The sequence below is a fragment of the Patella vulgata genome, chromosome 3, assembly GCF_932274485.2.
Source record: "Patella vulgata chromosome 3, xgPatVulg1.2, whole genome shotgun sequence".
Lineage (NCBI taxonomy): Eukaryota > Metazoa > Mollusca > Gastropoda > Patellidae > Patella > Patella vulgata.
This window is the reverse complement of record NC_065881.2, coordinates 22088046-22108977: the sequence shown is the minus strand read 5'-3', so window position 1 is coordinate 22108977 and position 20932 is coordinate 22088046. Positions and strand designations below refer to the sequence as shown.

At 33.0% G+C, this 20932-nt stretch overlaps 1 protein-coding gene across 2 annotated transcripts; it reads left to right on the top strand.

The window, feature by feature from the left end:
* Positions 1 to 263: 263 nt before the first annotated feature.
* Positions 264 to 18757, top strand: LOC126817031 (mitoferrin-2). 2 transcript variants are annotated; one of them, XM_050543846.2, is made up of 5 exons: positions 264 to 553; positions 9125 to 9344; positions 9663 to 9719; positions 12452 to 13049; positions 16723 to 18757. In XM_050543846.2, the coding sequence occupies exons 1-4, from the start codon at positions 416 to 418 to the stop codon at positions 13003 to 13005; spliced, it is 969 nt and encodes a 322-aa protein (XP_050399803.1). In that variant the 5' UTR covers positions 264 to 415; the 3' UTR covers positions 13006 to 13049; positions 16723 to 18757. The 2 variants fall into 2 exon arrangements, with proteins under 2 accessions (XP_050399803.1, XP_050399802.1); XM_050543845.2 differs by having other exon boundaries at positions 16712 to 18757.
* The last annotated feature ends 2175 nt before the right edge of the window (positions 18758 to 20932 follow it).

Here is a 20932-nt window from a genome sequence, read left to right as displayed (position 1 = left end):
TTTCAATAGATGTTTTAAATTTCAAAGTTATTCGGCGTGATAAATATAACCTCTTCATATATTTATCATTGTTTCCACGTCACTGAGACCGTTACACAACCGTTGTATGAAATGAACTGTACGGTAAGCATGATCTTGCATTTTTACACGTGACGTTTCTCGTGTTTGATAATAAAACCCATTTCCCCTATTATGGAATTACACAAAAAATAGACTCGTCCTAGTAGGAAGTGAAACGTCATGTAATTCGTGCGTATCCAGACGTTTCACTTCAACGACGATTGATTGCAACCGCCTGGATGATGTGGGCTTGTGGAAGCATGGCGGTGTTCCGTGAATAAGGAACGTGCTAACATAGTGTGTTTGTGGTTTAATTATTACTCTTTTTGACACTTATTTTGACTTTGTATTTGCAATGTGCGATGTCGGGATGGAAGATGAAGATCTCTATGAAAGCTTGCCGGAAACTTCAACTATGTCGACACACATGATGGCCGGAGCCGCAGCGGGTGTGATGGAACACTGTGTCATGTACCCAGTTGACTGTGTGAAGGTATAAAACTCTAAACTAAAAGTAGGCCTTGGCTGGTTCTAAATCGATTCCTGCCAAACACCTTTCAAACGAAGGTGTGTCAATCACTGGATGTTGCATTATGATTATATAGCATTAAAAAAAATTGAAATTGAATAAAATTCTATTCATTTATTGAAAATTTATAAGCGGACGAAGTAAACTCTTTTTTAGCCTCCTCAAAAGTGTGGTAGAACTTTTTTTTTTTTTAGCGGCTCTTCACATATTGTGACACAGTTTCTGACCTCCAAAGTTTATGTGTATATATATATATAACATACTGGTTTTATTATAGGCCTACTCATGTACTTGATATGTCCATATTTAATGTACCTGTACTTGATAATATGTCCATATTAAATGTTTAATTCTTAATAGAAATAGAATAGTTTAGTTATGGACCGCGGAACCATTTATATTTTTTTTTGTCAAGAATGGTTTCCAGATGTAAATTGACATGACATATTGAATGATAGTGCCGATACAGAAACCACACTGCCACTAAATTGATTACATTTTCATGGTTTTAACTGTCTGTCAATTAATATAACATTTTGATACGTATCCAGTACCACTGTGTATGTCTATCATAAAGTCATTTATGTCCTGGAGTAGCAATGTTAATATTAACTTATAAAACATACATCCTATGGCCTGTCTTTGTATCCAGTTGAAAGATACACGGTACTATATTATGGTCATCTACAGACTTAATGAATCTTACAAACCTCCACATTTCTTAGATGCTATGGTTGTAAGCTCTGATTCTTAGATTAGTTAGCAAGATCCAAATAAATGTTTCTGTACAATATGCGACATTACCAAGAGATAAACAATGGGCATTATTCGAGAATATTGCAAGTACAAATTATGAAACCAAATACACTTTTAGGAGATATGCTTATTATTATTTTCATTGTAATTTAGAACATTTTGTCACTAAATTCGACAATTCACTTTTAAACTTTCAAGGAATGTGTGCATATGTTTTGAAAAAAAAAATTGATTTACATATGTATTGAAAAACAATGATAAACCTATTTCAAGTGCTTTTAGTTACTAGCATAAATCAATATAGTGTAGAAGCTTAACTTTTTACTTTTTGTTTAAAAACATGTTTAAGAATTTAATCAAATAGTTTTAATATCGTTAGTAAAGTTCACCATGTCCAAATTTTCAGAGTCATTGTTACTGGGAGCCTCAACCTTGGAGTATTTCTTGATTTCAATTGTCAAAATGTCAAGTGTAAGAAGAAACACCCCGTAGCTAGTGGATGGAGTTCCAGGGAACAACTGTTTTGTCTGGTTCCTGGGCTTTAATTCTATGACCTACATATTACACATACCGGTATCTGAAGTTTATTTCATTATGCTGTCCTGTCCTGTATTCTCAAGTCCACGCTACATTTGTGTGTACCCGATCGGTACATGGACAGATATGCATACCTGTCAAATTGCTCTCCAAATTCATTAATTAGCAATAAAGGCTCTATTACCAATCCAATTGATATGTCATTTCTATTAATACATCTAGCAATGTGGAGGGGTCAGTAATCACAAGAAACAGTGGTGCATTTAGATAGTATAACTTTCTAAAAACAAACATCCACATTTGGTGCACATTTTGTTTTAAGATTGCATAACATGTTTTTTTTAACAGTGTGAAATCGGCAGATTATTGGGTGGTGTGATTTATATAATACATGTTGCCTTACATGTACTTCTATAACCATTCTATCAGTCTGAAATGTTAACCAAAATAATAGCTTTGTCTAGAACAAGAAAAAGCGGACATTTTTTCAAGTGTTGAAATTTATTTATACAATTTCTTTCATAAAACAAAATTGAACATTCTCAAGGAATTAATATTATTTCTGACAATAGAAACTTATTTATAGTCAGTAGGGTACATGTGCACATAACAAGAGGGAAACCTGCATACATTACTGCTGGTGGCCTTGATCCAGAAACCTGCTGTAAATGACAAAAAACAGGGTTTCTGTTATCCTTCTTTTGCAAAATCACATTTTTCAAAACCTAATATTGTTCTTTGTCAGGCAGACACTATAAATTAGCTCCAACCTAAACATATGAACAGATTATGTGTACAGGTTACAACCCAGTTAATCATGTTTAGTAAGGTACCTTACTCCTTATCATGTACTCAATATGGGATAGAAGCACTTTATTATCTAATCAAGTGTCCACAAGGGACATAATACAGATCATGCAAAAGAGAGATTGACAGACCAATAATGTTTAAAGGAGCTAAATCGCTAATATTTGGGACCTAGAAATTGATCCAAGTGGGTCGCAACATATATAATAATGTTATCTGATTGTATATAAACTGATTTACATGTACATTCAATTGTTTCCGTTTTGACTCTAATTTCAAATCAGTTATGTCCAGTGAAATACGGCATGAGTCTCAACCGAATAGCAATTTCTAGCGTCTGGTTATTCCAGGCTATTGTGCATGCTCTCCAGATGAGATAGGGCGTCACCGTTTGACATGAGTTGTGGAATATGCCTAGCCTCGTTCTTTCTGGTCACTTGTTACAAATGACGCTGAAACGCACTATGGTACACGATTTGTATTCCAATGGTAAAATGTTTATTTTTTCTTAAAGATTGGATATCGGAAGCCTACCTTTTCCTGTTAAGATCACAACATCAATGTTAGATACTTAATACTTTAATGATATGCATGTATTATATAACAATGTGCACAATAACATGATATGTAATGTGACAAACCTTATGATCTATAGAGCACAATTAAGACCATTGGACCACCCAACCCATGTTCCATTTTGTAGACACATATACCATGTTCTATATTACACAATTTTTAATAGGGACCTAATACTATTGTACACACTTTTAAAGAAATAGCGTATTATAAAGAACATGGGTAATATATTCACTTCAAGTTTTAATACACTAGTCCAATGTTATTGGGTTTCAACATGAACATTGTTTAAAGTAGCTAAGTCTCTAACTCAATATCATCCAAAGTCTTACAGGTTGAAAATAAGAATTATTTTTCAATTCAAATCAACATTGATGTTGTGATCTTACCAGGAAAAGGCAGGCTTCTGATATCCAATATTTAAGACAAAATGAACATTTTACCATTGGTACACGAATCCTGTACCGTAGTGCGTTTTAGCGTCATTTGCAACAAGTGAAAGTGACCAGAAAGAACGAGGCTAGACATATTCAACTGGAGAGCCTGCTCAATAGACTGGAATAACCAGACGCTAGAAATTGCTATAGGGTTGAGACACATGCCGTATTTCGCTGGATACAACTGATTTGAAATTAAGAGTAAAAACAGAAACAATTGAATGTAAATCAGTTTATGTACAATCAGATTACATTATTATATGCGTTGCGACCCATTTGGGTCAATTTCTAGATCCCAGATATTAGCGATTGGGCTCCTTTAAAGTTTCTATGCCCGAAAGTACCACTCTCAAAACATTTAAAGATACATTATGTAAGATTTAGATAAAGAGCTGGCCGTTCTTGCTATAATAGCTCAAAAATAGATTTGCAAAATATATACATGTATATTTTGAAAATTTCATTCAAATTAGTTTGTTCTGAGCCACAGTGGCTTAGTGGGTGAGATGGTGGCTAGCTAACCTTGAGGTCCTGTGTTTGATCCCTGCGTTGGCCGCGGGAGTTCATCAGGTATTTTCGGCGTTGTTCCCCCCTTGTCACAGTGGTGCAGGACAGAGGGCCTGGCAAGGAAAAATGAATAGTCGTTCGGATGCAGCGAAAAACCAAGGTCCTGTGTACACATTGGAGTGCACGTAAAAGATCCCTTGGCAGTTGGAATTTTATTTAAGAGTAGGCCGTAGTGCGACTATCCGGGCAAAAATTCCCTGTATGGCGTATGCCCGTCTTCTTTAGCCCAGTCGGAGTAGAACAGTATGATGTTAAACACCATCATTTCATTTATTCTGAGTGAAGATTGTGACCATCATACTGGTTGTTTTCGAAGCTTAGCCCGGCTTCATCATTTTTAGTTCAAATCATTAAATGGCTGAACAGTTCTAATCTACTTAAAATCAGTCCTATCTGATGACATTAAGACTTGATTATGGTTTTGTCATATCTAATTAATAGTTTAACTCTTGCATAATGCCTTTTTAACTTAAACATTTTGACATTGTCAAACTGGCATCCAAGTATTTGTGTGGTGTGGTGTGGTGCTCCACTTACTAATGTCAAATCTTCCATTAAAATCTTTATATTTTCTAATTCAGACAGTCATTTGTCATTAGTTTAATTGTTTTATTTTGCCATTCATTAGTATGGAAACATTATTTGATGAAACTTGTCTTGTTTATTTTTGTGACTAAACACAGTAAATATCTATACATGCCAAAATCTGACTTGTAGCCTTGCCAAGTGAAATTGTCACAACCCTGTTGAGAAAAAAATCCCAGTAATTACTAACTTTCATGTTCATCATGTACGCAAGATATTCAGATTGTTAATATTAACTTGTTTTTTATTTACCAGAATATTTCACGGTATATGCATACATTCTGTGACAGTTTTTGCCTAGATGTTTCACGGTATATATGTGGCCAGGGCTCATGCTGTCGGTGAATTCCGTTTACTGTGACATCATACGGCATGTAAAATATACAAGCATGCCTGATCAGATATTTTTATTTCAAATTATATTATCACCAATGGTCGGAAACGTAAGTACAAGTGGAAAAGCGACGATTCTCGAGTGAGAAGATGGTTCGCCATTTGCTTTGTATTACTGCCGCCAAAATGCTCTGAAGTGAACGACGAACAGAATTGTAAGCATTTCTTACAAATACAATTGAAATTTATATCATTCTATTGTACACTCAAAACATAAATTTATCGAAACAAAGCTATCCTTGGGTGAGATGTGACTGTAAATACTGAAAATATATTGTGCAATACAGTTTGCAAATAGACTTAAATCACGAAAAAAAATATTTGATCTTAGTAATTCATCTCAAAACTTGGCTAATGTATTATGTAAAGACAGATTTTTTCAGTCGTATATTGTAATTATGTGTAATTGTTTTATGATAGACCTACATGGGAAATAGAATTGTTATATGTTGTCTTTTTTTATCATACATTTTTGGCAGATAAAATATTCCAGTTGGCAGAAAGAAAAAAAATGAATATTTTTGTATATAAAAATTGTCATCCTTTTTGACAGAAAAAATTGAAAGCAGTGTGAGCCCTGTATGTGGTAGTTGTGAACGTGTGAAGAGAACTGGAATTTTGTATAGTGGGCACTACATCCCTGCTTACTTGGTTTATTTCCAATATTCAACCTTGTTATGCCAGTGTTACCAACAGCTGTTCTTGGGACGTCTGAATGCAAACAACTAAATCTTGCTGTAAGAAAACTGGACGCTTGTATTGTGAACACTAGAACGTCACAGCCGGGAAACCGGTCTTTCGAAAACATCATTTACCAGTATATCTCAAATTTTAATATTTTGATATAGATGGATCCCCATTTTGCTAATGCAATCAACCCATCAAATTAAATCAGACATTTTGATTTTTTTCATCTACATGTATATGAAAGAAGCTGTTGTTTTGAGGTGTGTTTTTATCTCTATAGTTCACTAGTTGCTCTTTATTATTTATTTATTGTATATCCTGTTTCGCATCTCCACCATATGAATTACAAATAACAATTTTGCTTTTTACTCTAAAAGTACAAATCATATATCCAGTATTCAGATGATATCTGTGTTCTTTGGTGCAGTATTTTACATAAATATTATTATATGCTGTCTGATTTCAATTGTTAAAGTCGAACATTCCAAAATTGCTATGTGTTATTCATGTATAGCACAGAAACAGTATTGGAAAAAGGAAAAGGATATCATAAAAAAATATAATGCCTTTAATCATAGTTTAATCAGCCAATCATAAAGAACAACTTGTTAAACGTGTCATAACAGGATTCAAATTATTTAAGGATGTATATATTGGGATCATTTTTATATAGGTCTAATGTTTAAATCATCATAAGCCTCAATATTTTGATATTTGAAATTTTATATTTGTAATATTGGCAGTAAATATCTGAATGAAAAGACAAATGTTGATTTGAACAGAGAGCCTATGTATTATAAAACAATCACCTTTTAGCTGTGTGTTCTTCCACCTATTGTAAAATATGATTTTATGTGGCAAGTCATAAGTGCTGTTAAAGAACTAAAATTGTTTATTTAGTTGTTATCTGTTGTCCACTGTTAATCTTTCCTAATATTTAAATACAATAGTTGACAAGTTACAAGATTTGAATTATATGAATAATGCTTCCTTTCCACTAATATTTGGGGAGTATGGTGATGGTTTAATTGTGTGTATAAACAGTTTATAGTTTATGAATTATATGAATAATGCTTCCTTTCCACTGATATTTGGGAAGTAGTATGGTGATGGTTTAATTGTGTGTATAAACAGTTTATAGTTTATGAATTTTTTGTTAACCCCATCCTTTCAAAGAAAGCTGCAGGAGGGCAGGGGATTATTAAATTTGGTCTGTCTTTCCATATGTGACAGTTTTTGGTACACAGTAACTCTGCTTCTGTTTGAGAAAGAATGTTCAAACTTGTTTTATATGTTCATCAAGTGAAAATCTTGACTGAGTTGTGAGCAATTTGTTGATATTTTTAAACATGATAATTCTGCTTGATTCTCATCTAATAAATGTCATCTATGGACTGCGACAGAGGATATTAACCTCACTGTTAGCTTTTTACTTCACAGTAATTTATGCCTTTGACCTTCTTTTTGCATGTTTATTTGTAATGATATACAAATATGTATATTCAGTCAAATTACATAAAAATTTAAATGGGTGGTTGTATATTCTGCATATACCGGTATGTTCAAGTTTCAGAATTTGAAGATTGAAAAAAAAATGACATAAAGCTGTTATAGTTTTGCTGAAAAAAAAAAAAAAAAATAATTGATTGAAAGGTTTTGACAAATGTTTGTATTAGAAATAGGTTATTACTGCTATGCCTTACTGTTGATGTTTTGTCAATAGTACTAATAGTTTACAGTTAAATCTTTCATATAGAAAGTTCTAGTAAAATAACATAGCTATATTATTATGACCTTGTCTGATATAGTGTGTACACAATTATTATATAAATCTCCTCTGACCAGTATTAAAGAGGCTTGACTAGCACATTGTTATAACAGTTGAGCCCTGCAGCATTAAATTACAATTCAAATCCTGGGGCCTGTTTCACGAAATTTTAACTAAGATAAAATCCAAATTTTAGTCATTTGATTGGATATTATTAGATTGATTTTAGTGCTTAGCCAATCAAAATTGAAGTATCTACTAAAATTTGGATTTTATCTTTAGTTAAAATTTCGTGAAACAGGGCCCTGAGCTCCCAGATCTCTGAATTCCCCCCAAAATGTCCCCAAAAAATATACCAGAAGTGTTATCCATATTATCTTCACCAGAAATAAAGGCTTATTTGATAAAATTAGTGCCTGGTGGATGATTTCGATAGGTGCTTTATTGATTATTTTTTTTAGGAAGAATGGTGATAGAAGTTTTTGACAGTTTGTCAAATTAGATGAAGAGTATGTGGAAATATATAGTTTTTCTTTCAACCAAAAATAATATGTTTGTCCCAAATGTCCAAAGTATTGAGTTGACAAGAATATACACTGGAGTGCACGTAAAATTCAGTGAAGAAGTGACTCTAGAAAACTGTATGTTAGTCTAGAAATGATCAGTGTATTGATGAGACGCTAACTCTGTTGGGGGGTTAGATGACTGAATGGTTAGTGTGTGCACGCTGTATCATAAAATCTGTCATTGAGTATGGTCGTCTGTCCAACCTAGCTGGTTTTCTCCGGCTCCTCCGGTTTCCTCCCACTGCTAAAGACCCCTAAGCGCAAGCGAATTATTGAAATAAAATTAAACCATATGTTAGTCCCGAAATGACCTAGTTTGTGTCGAGTGGACATTAAACCCTCTCTCTCTCTCTCTCTCTCTCAACTCTGTTGCTTTCCTTTATAGATGTATGAACCATGTGATAAATATGAAAGAGAGCTGATAACTCAATCTGTATCATAAAATATTGTGATGCCAGGTGAACGAAATAAAAATGAGCCAGCCAATAGGAGCTTACATAACCAGTCATAAACATGCATTAGTTAAATATATTTCTATATATTTCAGGGAGCCACGGTGGCTCAGTGGGTAGGACGTTGGCTCGCTAATCTTCGGATTTTCAGAAGGCCTGGCAAGGGGCAATGTATACATGTAGTTGTTCAGATGAGACGAAAAACCGAGGTCCCGTGTACACATTGACGTGCACATAAAAGATCCCATGACATTTGGAATTCGATATAAGAGTAGGCCGTAGTGCCGCTGTTCGGGCAAAATTTTCCTCATAGCACACTGTATTATGCCTGTCTTCATTAGTCTAGTTCGGAGCAGAACAGTAGGATGTTGAACCCCATTTCATTTCATTTCTATATATTTCAGACAAGAATGCAGAGTCTTGTTCCTAATCCAAAGGCAGATTATCGTAGTTTATATGACGCCCTACATCAAATAGTCCGACATGAAGGAATGAAGAACACACTAAGGGGAATTAACTCTGTTGTATCTGGTGCTGGTCCAGCGCATGCCATGTATTTTGCATGTTATGAAAAATTAAAAAAGACTTTTTCTAGTAATAAACACAGTAACCATCTAGCTCATGGTAAGTCTCTCCAAAATTTTACGTTATTTGTACATTTTTGGCCATAAATGGTAAATATGTTTCTTTTTGCATTACCCCTTTTAACAGGGAGTCAACCATTTTTAGTCTATGTGCCTCAAGAAACATTATAATTTAACATTATTCAACAAAGAATAATTTAACCAATAAAAAATCCCAAAATAAATCTGTGTATCTGATCTTTCACTAGTAACTTGCCTAATAAGAGAAGATGATAGGTGAGACAAATATTTTGGCTATTATTAAATGTAAATTTTAAAATGTTTGTATGCTATTTGTTTAAATATGTTTTTATTTTAGGTGCTGCTGGATGTGTAGCTACTGTTTTACATGATTTAGTTATGAATCCAGCAGATGGTAAGTTTAATTTTATGACAACTTAAAGGAGCTAAATCGCTAACATTTGGGACCTAGAAATTCACAAAAGTGGGTCGCAACGCATATAATATTGTAATATGAATGTATATAAACTGATTTACATTTAATGGTTTCCGTTTTTACTCCAATTTCAAATCAGTTATGTTCGGCGAAATAAGTCAGCAATCTCAATCGAGTGCAAATTTCTAGCGTCTAGTTATTCTAGTCTACATAACTCCATTTGATTTGGTGCAATGTGTCTAGCCTCGTCCCTCGAGTCTCTCAATACAACTGGGGCTGAAGCGCATTATGGTACACGATTCGTGTACCAATGTTAAAAAAATTATTTTATCTTAAATATCGGATATCAGAAGCTCATCTTTTCCCGGTAAGTTTACATCATCAATGTTGATTTAAATTGACCAATAATTCGTGTTTCCTATGTCGAAGATTTTGGAGGATTTTGAGATACGGACTTCGGTCCTTTAAAGGGTAGTGTTACAACAAATAAAATATTTTTAGCCCATTGAATACAATGCTAACCAGGGGTCCTGTATACTAATTTATAGTGAATATAAAAGATCCATTTACAGTTGAAATTCAAGGAGGAGGAGTCGGAAATGTAGCTGTTTTTTTCCTTATTTGTTTACAAAATGAAATGAAATGGGGTTTAACATCCTACTTTTCTGCACCAACTGGGCTAATGAAGACAGGCATGTGCCATAAAGTGTGCATTGAGGGAAATTATTGCCCAGACAGCTGCACGAAATGTAGCTGTTTTTTTTCTTATTTGTTTACAAAATGAAATGAAATGGGGTTTAACATCCTACTTTTCTGCACCAACTGGGCTAATGAAGACAGGCATATGCCATAAAGTGTGCATTGAGGGAAATTATTGCCCAGACAGCTGCACTTACTCTTATTTCGAATTCCAACTGTCAAGGGTTCTTTTACATGCACGTCAATGTGTACACAGGATCCCAGGGTTTTTTTTTTATGCACTGCAGCCCCTTCTCCCCATAAATACAGGTTCTGCTTAATGTGCTTAGTAGGAAACCTGATAATACATTTTATTTATTTGAGCATTCATATAGCTGAAAAAAATTCCATTCTATTATGTACGGTACATAAAACATCATGCAGTGTCATAGCCAAAGTTTGTGCTGCCCTTACAAAAAAAAAAATACAATGCACATCAAACATACTTAAATATACATTATAGGAGATTTGATAATGAGTTGGCAGATCTCACGATAATAGTTAAAAACTATATAATGTAAAGGCAATTTGCTGAAAATTTCATTCAAATTGATCCACTATGAACCGAGAACTAAGCGATTGAAATTTCCGCCTAGCATCGATCATCATTACTAAAGTGAAGGAAAGTTATGCAGTAAATCGGCTCATAATCCACTAAAGATCGCAGACTACTGACTAGCAATGCCATCTAGAGTTGATTATGGTCTGGATAGGTTAATTAATATCTAATTAATAATTTAGATAACATTTCAGGCCTAAAGAAAGACCTGCAATAGACAGATTTAGCTCTTGCATAATGTATGTTTAAACAAAAAGCAAAAATATTCTCACCCTGTCCCCACAGAAAACAACTTTTTTCTGTGCACTAGACAAAAAGTGCTGCCTCCCAAAATGTGGCACCAATTCAACTTACCATAGCTATGTACTACTGATTTCAAGTCATGAAAATCTCATTTTGTTATCCTACTGAATAAATATTGTGGTTTTTGTGTAATTTCTGTTCATCTCTTTTAGCGCTCAACTCACACAATGAATCAATAATCACTACATTTTACTTTCATGTATAGAGAAATTATAAGCTTTATTTATTGGGGTTTACAATGATGATCAGGGTATGGTTATAGCACAAAAAGAGATAAAACCATATACCACATTAAAACAGTACAATATATACTGGCTAATTATAAATATAGTGAAATCCTGCTTAATGACCGCTTCAGTAATAAATATTTTAAAAGAATTACAAGCTGGGTCTTGTTTCACGAAATTTTAACTAAAGATAAAATCCAAATTTTAGTAGATACTTCAATTTTGATTGGCTAAGCACTAAAATCAATCCCAATATTATCCAATCAAATTACTAAAATTTGGATTTTATCTTAGTTAAAATTTTGTGAAACAGGCCACTGGTTTATAATCCCAGGCACATATAAGACAAGAGAGCATAGTCTTTGCATGGACTAGGAGCAAAACCAGCTTAATAGATTTGATAGTCATGGTGAGAGGCTATAGTTAATTACTCCCGTGTTTATCCTGTTTGAAACCAAAAATTTCCTTAAAAAGTAATAACATGTTAAGCTCAAACTGGTTCATTTGCCTCACCTTTACATTCAGACGACAAAGTTAATCTACAGCGCTATATGTACCTTAATGATTTTCAGCATTTCTAAACCAGCTTAGCTTAAACAAGTGAACCAGACACATCCAATCAGGACATTGTTAGATTGTGGGCATCTGTTATAGTTCATACCATTGTACGTCATTCAAGAAAAAGCTGTATGACCATTGCCGTTCAATATCCAGTTTTGAATTCATGTAAAATTAGGCCATACCCTCTTTATGCATAGGTGTTAGTAGCTCAGTGTATAATATTTAGAAGTAGTTATTTAAATTTGTATATTTCTGTTCATTGTATTTCAAGATTGATAATGAATTCTACTTTTTTCTTTTCATATTGTGTGTGATTATAATAGTTGTGAAACAAAGAATGCAGATGTTTGGTAGTCCATATAAAACTTGTTTAGACTGTGCTAGAACTACGGTAAAACAGGAGGGAATAGGTGCTTTCTACCGGAGTTTTACAACACAACTGACCATGAATATCCCGTTTCAGTGTGTTCATTTTATGATTTATGAGTTTACACAAGACATTTTAAATAAAGAAAGACGATACGATCCATCAAGTCATGTGATATCGGGAGGCTTGGCTGGAGCGGTGGCGGCAACAGTAACCATGCCATTAGACGTGTGTAAGACATTATTAAACACACAAGAGCAGTGTGCAAGGACGAGAGTGCCGTATATTAATGGTATGGCTTCAGCTTTTCGGACTGTGTACGAATTTCAGGGTTTTACAGGCTATTTCCGAGGACTTCAGGCCCGTGTAATCTATCAGATACCCTCCACAGCTATTTCCTGGTCGGTGTACGAGTTCTTTAAATATATTATTACCAAGAGAAAGACTGATGATGATCGCTACCTGTCAGTGAATAATTTACCTGTGCATGTGTCTGCTTCACCTAAATGAGTGGATTAATCATGGATTCTGTTCTATTACAATTTGCTGTAACAGTAAGTAATAAATAATGTCATGGAAAAATATATACACCAGAGATAAAGTTGGCATTTTTTTAAAAAGTCCCACTGAAAAGAAGAATCCTATTTATTTCCAACAATTTTTGATATTAACCTCCAAAGTTATCCTCCTTTGTTACACTATCTTGTTAGCAGCTTAGTGGCATCAATTACAATGGCATGGATGGCTTGGGTTCTGGTGAACACATGTTCCATTGCCTGGCAACGTATGTTTCTAACAACTGAACTGAAATCTTAAAATCTGTGTGAAATGGTGGGCAGGGTCTTCAGACAGGAGGGAAGAGGCTTTTTGAAGCTGCCGATTGTCATTTGCATTTTTATACGCCCACATTGAAATTTGGTTGTATATTGTTGTTGCCCCCGTCCGTCCGTCCGTCCTTAATATTCGAATGACTTTAAATTTATACACAGTGTTTAAGGTCATGAGACGAAGAAGCCTATTGATTTCCAACAATTTCTGAAAATTACTGCCAGGGGTATGGCCTTGATCACTTTGAAATATCTTGTTGATGCTCATTAGGCTAAAGTTAATATCTGATTGACTTTAAATTTATACACATTGATTTTCAACTATTTCTGATAATTACTGCCAGAGTTATGGCCCTTGACCTCTTTGAAAAATCGTGTAGAAGCTCTAGAGTTTAAAGTTAATAACTGATTGACTTTAAATTTATACACAGTGTTTAAGGTCATGAAATGAAGAAGCCTGTCAATTTTCAACAATTTCCAATGATTATGGAAATAGATATTAAATGTTTTGTATGCTAAATGTTAGAATAGGGCAGAACTAGAAGCCAAATGGGTTGTTATTTGTAATCAGATTTTAGTGTGTTGTAAATGTTTTCATTTCTGACAAAAAACAAAAAAATATGCGACAACCCTTGTTGACTCCCCAGACAACTTAGCTGCTGTGGGCATACGTTTCGTTGCCAGACAACCTATCTTTTGGTCAATGTGTATTTTTTCAAAGCTTAATCCACGCTAAAATATCAACGATATATATACCCAAGCTTGGGACTTAATCAGATTAAAAGAAGGCCCAGCAAAACATTTTATTTAACATTAATAGGTGTTGTTGGCTTGCATTTTAATGTATATTGTCTGCAGAGGATGTTGAATGTTGCGATATTGTCAATTCATCATATCAGACCAATATTCTTCTTAGAGATCCAACTTTTACAATATTGTAGTCTTCATAAGCATTCAAAGTAACTCGATAAACTCTGATATATGTATATGTGTGCTGTATCGTAAATATCTCCTCTTGAAAATTGAGGTTCTGATCTGCTTTGTTTTAACTTAGTAAGCTTGTGCCTATTCTCTATGTGGATTAGTTTTCTTGCACATTTAAAGAGGCACTGCAGATGTGCATCATTTGATTAATAAAGTAAAGAATTATCGATAATCGCATTGTGTAGCAAGAATGTTTAACATTTCACATAGTCTGGTATTTTATATTCTGGTGTATATATTTTAAGTGTGTTTGCTGCAAGACATACATGTACAGTACCAATGTACATGATTTTCTGCTTGTGCTTCCATTTTGAATTATTGTGGGGAAAGATTGGGAAAAAGGATCCACATTTTCTTAATTAAAAGTCAACTATTTCTTTTTTCGGAAGAAAATTACACAAATGGTCTTTGCAGATGCCCACCCGTGTAGAATGTGGCCCCATTACATGGTTGAAGTAGCAGCCAATTTTTTAAGATTCAGTGTCCATTATAATTCATGGTGACCTTATAAATTCAATGCTGTTACAACAGTGATCAATAAATTTGTTTGAATTGCCTTCATTTTTGGGACAGAAAGATTTACTGTCACAAGATAGACTAGAAGTGTTCAAAAACGTATAGATATATAAACTGTTTAACAGATAAATCTATATATACATGTATATATATATATACAGTGTAAATTCTGATACACATCTGTTGCTTTCACCGTGATAATGTGCATATACATGTATAGCAGTTGTGATCTACATTATAATTTAATCAGTTGGAAATTCTCAGATAAAGATTGCAGTATCGATCTAAACAGATAAATATTATATTACAGTATTATTGTATATTCTGTAGTATTGATCAAATTTATAAAAAGATTAAATAGCAAAACCATCAGGATCCCGTTTCACAAAACACATGTAAGATTAATATATGTACATGTACATATAAATCAAACTTTTTGTCCCTGGCCTTTCGAAGGAAGCAAGGGACTATTAAAATGGGTTCTTCCGTCTGTCTGTCTGTCCGTCACACGTTTTGGGACACAATAACTCTTTCTAATTGAGTTAAAATGTTCAAACTTGGTGTAGGTGTTTATTAGGTCAATGCCTTGATGGAGTTCGAAGATGATCATTTTCTGCTTAGGGTAAACAGAGATAAGCAATTTGATTGGTTTATGCTTTTGGACACGATAACTTTAGTTCTAATTTAGTTCTAATACCTTAAGTAAGTTTGATAATGAACCTTTTCTGCTCAGGGAAAGCAGAGCGATAAGCAGTTTGATTGGTCAAGACTTTCGAACAAGATAACTCTCATTCTATTTCAGTAATTGAGTTAGAATGTTCACACTTAAGTTCTAATTAAGTGAGAGTGAGGACACTTGGTGTATAGCTTTATTCCATCAATACCTTGACTAAGTTCGATAATTAACATTTTCTGCTGAGGGTAAGCAAAGCAATAAGCAATTTGATTGCTTTGATGGAGTTCGATGATGAACATTGTCTGCTTACGGTAAGCAGAGATAAGCAATCTGATTGGTTGATGCTTTGGGGCATGATAACTTTGGTTATAAAGAAGTGAGAGCGATGAAACTCTGAATATTGATTCATTATATTATTACCTTGACTAAGTTCGATGGTGAGAATTTTCTGCTTAGGCTAAGGAGGACGATTAGCAATTTGATTGGTCAAGACTTTGGAACATAACAACTCTACTTTTAATTGAGGTAGAATGTTTAAACTTGATGTAGATGTTCATTAGGTGAATGTCTTGACTGAGTTCAATGATTAACATTTCCCGCTAAAGCTAAGCAGATGCTTTGGGACAAGATAATCTTGATTCTATCTGATAGAGAATGATGAAACTTAGTGTATAGTTGATAATCAGTTTAATTGCTTGATACTTTTGAAAAAAATAAATGTGCGATTAATTAATATGTGTTGGCTTGTTACTCTACCTTTATGAGGGTGGTTGGGTGGACGAATGGTTAATACGTGCGCGTTTGATCATGAGATCTGTCATTGAGTCAAGTGGCGTGGTTTCGATTCCCCACTTGTACGTGACAAGGAGTAGGCTTGCCTGTCCAACCTCATGGGTTTTCTTCGGGTCCTTCCACTACCCAAGACCTCTACATGCAGCGAATTATTGAAATAAAATAAAAACAAAAACATGTGTATTAGTCCGAAAATGACCTAGTATGTGTCAAGTGAACATTAAAGCCCATTTTCCTCTCTCTCTCTGTCTCTCTAGGACATTATTTTCACAACATGGTCCGAGTATCTATTTATCAAGGCCCTAAAGAACTAAAATTTAAATTGATTTGGCCTTATATATAATAGATTACCATTTAATTATTGAGATTTTTATGTGTATTGATACAATTATATATAATTTATTACACTTTATTTATTGAGACTTTTTCTAGAAACTACATTACATCTGCCTACCTGCTTGCTTTGGATTTGGATTGCTGGATTTCTGGATTTATTTGCCTGGTGTTATTAAACAAGTGCTGGTTGGAAGTCGCAGAACTTTTTATTTATCTAAGAGAAGATGGACACTTTTGAAGACTGTGTTCCTGTTTATTATTTTTTATCATTTTCTGAATAAAACCATGATGTTGGAGAGATATATTTTGTTCCTGTTATCTCTGGTAGAACTATTGAAGAAACTTAAATGCCAAGAAATTTCTTACACCTCAAAAGGAAGATTACATAATTATGACTTTGAATGGAAATCCAGTTTGAAATAGTGTGTTTTTGTTTGCTGCGGTGGTTTATCTGCTTAATGACAACTTGTAAAAGCCAAGCTCCATACATCTTAGGATGCTCACAATGCTCTCTTTCAAATCCCATGTATCTGGACTTGTATATAAAGCCCCACAAAATTGTTAGCTAAATATCTGAACTTCCCTCGATTTTCGTTTAGTTGGGATTAACATTTTGAAAAGTATCTTTATAGAAATATTTTATCTGTCCGGAAATTGATTTCAGAAACTGAGAATACTGCAAGTTCTGAATATAGTTAGAATTTTTGAAATGGTTTATTTTTGTTATATCATTCCTAATAAAGATACTCATAAGAACATGAAAGTTAGGAGATTAATCTGTTCATGTACAATGTATGATAAATAAAATTTTATTGTTTGTTCTCTACAAAAACTAAAGATATTTGTACATTTGTGATGAATTGAAGCAACCATTAGAATTGTCCTATTACATGGAAGTGATCTTAAATAGATGTCGGACAAAAAAAATTATCAAAGAAAATTATATATACCAGTTCAATAAGTAAATATACTTCTCTTTCCTGTCTCATTTTTTGAAAGCAAATAGGATGTTAAGACAGTAATTAAATATACATGAAGTTGTATGGAAATAGTCACAACAACCACAAAAATTTAGAGATTGACACTTCACTGAACAAAGATGCCAATCCTACTTTCAATTTTTCTTAATTCCATTTGAGTTTTAGGAAATCCATCACTATATTTCAATCATGAGGAAATGAATTATGTGTCAAAAGTTGAAACATTTACACTTTTCAGATCTGAAAAATATTAAATTGTGAATATATTATTTCTGTTAGCAAAAACAAAAATAACAAAAAGAAAATTACCTAAATGATGTACTGTAAATCAAACAAATGTTATTGTGTTAAATTAATACTGATTAATGTCTTTTATAGTACATCAAGAAATTAATACTGAAGGCCTTTTATGATGCAATAATAAATCAATACTGATGGCCTTCTATGATGCAAAAAGAAATTAACACTGATGGCCTTGTATGATGCAATAAGACATTAATATGATATTTAGGTGTAGGGTTTTCTATAATTTCAAAACTTCATGAGTTCATGTTGAAATATAGTTTACCTTGTGAATTTGTGGATCTTCTCAAGGCAATTAGCTTCAAATTTTGTTACGCTTTGAAATTTAAGAAAAACATTGCTTATATGAAATTATCTATCAGGATTGCAAAGAACTAAAATTCTATTTGTGAATCAATTCAAAATACAAAATTAGTTGTATAAATTTTGATTTTAAATTTTCATAATTTGAACAAATTTGAGGTATTTTATTAATAAAAAAAAACCCCATTAAACAAAATGGTAATATTTAATATATTTCAAACAATAACTTCTTTTTAAGTTCTTACTGAATGTTAGCACTTGTTTTTTGAAGTTGACTTTAATTATATAAACCTATTATAATCATCTTAGGAATACATATTCAATGGGGTGTCAAATTTTATGAATTCATAATAGCTCGTCGTAAACCATTATGAATTTCAATATATTAGATGCCTCTCACCCCCTTCTACCATTATATTATATCTGAATTAATTAACTAATATTATTAATTGCCTTGTAAATTTCCAGTAACTAATTTTATAATCCAATCTTTAAATGTTATCTTTGGTTTAAGTTTCTGGTACCCAAATTTATACAGTTATTTGAGGAGCTAAGGATGTTTGCATGTAGGTTTATAAGCAAACTTTTACTTAAACTTTTGTTAAAACCAATATACAATCAGTGCTTATTTTCATTTTTAAATTTGTTAAACGAATATGTGGTTATTACATGATTATCTATATGGCTGTGAAATGGATTGAGATAATTAATACTGATTATGTAGATGACAGTGCTCAAAGCATTTTGGTAGGTTAATTAATATATCTTTGGAATTTAATACAGAATCCTTCAGAATTTCCACAGAAATTCAAAAATTGTTTATTTATTCTTAATAATCTCAACACTTTAGAAAACAGCTACAGATGTATGTCTCTTATGCTTGTAGAGATTATTTTGGAAAACTCATAAAGTGCATGCAACTGTTGATATTCAAATGTTTGATTTAGTTAAATTTGATCTGTTGGTTATGTGAAATGGTGATCTGTTTTCATTTAAATTAAGTGGAATTATTAGTCAACAAGACCTACTTCTGCTTTATCTGCCAAAATTAAAATTTAGTCAAATAAAGCTTAGCTTACCCCCATCACTGATGGAATGAACACATCAAATCAATACATTTTATTTGGACTGAATTCAAAAAGGCTTTGTTAAGGTATAACTTGATTTTTAATTTTAGTTTTCTTACATAAGGCTCCCAGTTTTATTATTTTAATGCTTTCTAAACATTATTTCTTTTGTGATAAACTTTCCTAACTAAAGTTATAAAGATAACTTGGATCAGACTTATGACATTTCTTCTTGAAAGATAATCAATAAAATTTTACAAACTTGACATTTTCAGGGTACAAATTATTGGAAATCGATTAAGGTTGTTTTTGGTTTTTTTAACCTACCAGATGACTCTGACATATGTACACCACAACTTAGATTACATTTATTTATACATGGTTATGGGTTTTGATTTTAAATGACTTTTTCTTGTAACAGTTTAAAGATATTCCTTTCATTGGATAAGAAAAGACGTAGGGAAATCTTATACTATTTTGGCCGATCGAAATTTGTGCAAGGTAGTCACAGAAATCCGAGACATCCTTGCGTTTCTATCTATTCCACTGAACACGTTTTGAACATAAGTGGTCATATTCAAACAAGAATCTTCTAGACTGATATTTCAATTTATAGTACCAATAATCTCGCTAATATCAATATTCACATCCTTCGATAAACAAAAAACACCCTTGTGAGTCACTTTTTGGTATGTTCGGCTAAAAAGGAAGACCCCCCCCCCCCCCACCCCCACAAATAATCCTGTATGCCTATGTTGATAAGGAATTATAGGTACCGGTATATTCTCACTCTTCAAGAAAAAATACATTCTTAACCAGGAAAACCTTTGTTCTCTTGTACATGTAATATATTAATACAAATTATTTTGGCTTTACTTGGAAATATTCCCTCTTATCTGCGAAAGTAATATTTTTGAATTAATATTGATTTTATGATGTTAGTTAATGTAGTATTTTGAATTTATTTGGTCATTAACTCATGTATGATAGATTCAGATGACTTAAATTTAGATAGCCGGTCCCAGGGTGGTTCTAAAATACATACTCTTACTGGCCAGATAAATTTAAAGGAGCTAAGTCCCTAATATTTGGGACCTAGAAATTGACACAAATGGGTCGCAACGCAAACAATAATGTAATATGAATGTATATAAATTGATTTACATTCAATCGTTTATGGTTTTACTGAATTTCTAATCAGTTAGGTTCAGCGAAATACGCTAGTATTCTCAATCGAATTTCAATCACTGGCATCTAGTTATTCCAGTCTACGCAGATAGTATTTATTGGGCATGCCCTCCAGATAAGAATATAGTGTCACCGTTTGACATGACTTGTGGAATATGCCTAGCCTCGTTATTACAAATAGCACCGAAACGCATTATGGTATACGATTCGTGCACCAATTGTAAAATGTTTATTTTGTCTTAAATATTGGATATCAGAAGGCCATCTTTTCCCGGTAAGATCACAACATCAATGTTGATTTAAACCCACAAATAATTTGTGTTTTCAATGTCGAAGATTTTGGATGATATTGAATTAGAGACTTAGCTACTTTAAACTGTATTATCTACTGAATATTGTTAAGTTACATATAAATTTAGAGACAGAATATGTTTGCCACCAGTTCACTGTTGATGATGGGTAAAC

Coding starts and splice junctions, on each gene's coding strand:
- LOC126817031 (XM_050543846.2), top strand. CDS start 416: ATGTGCGATGTCGGGATGGAAGATGAAGATCTCTATGAAAGCTTGCCG. Junction 554..9,124: donor ACCCAGTTGACTGTGTGAAG/GTATAAAACTCT, acceptor TATATATTTCAG/ACAAGAATGCAGAGTCTTGT. Junction 9,345..9,662: donor CAGTAACCATCTAGCTCATG/GTAAGTCTCTCC, acceptor TTTTTATTTTAG/GTGCTGCTGGATGTGTAGCT.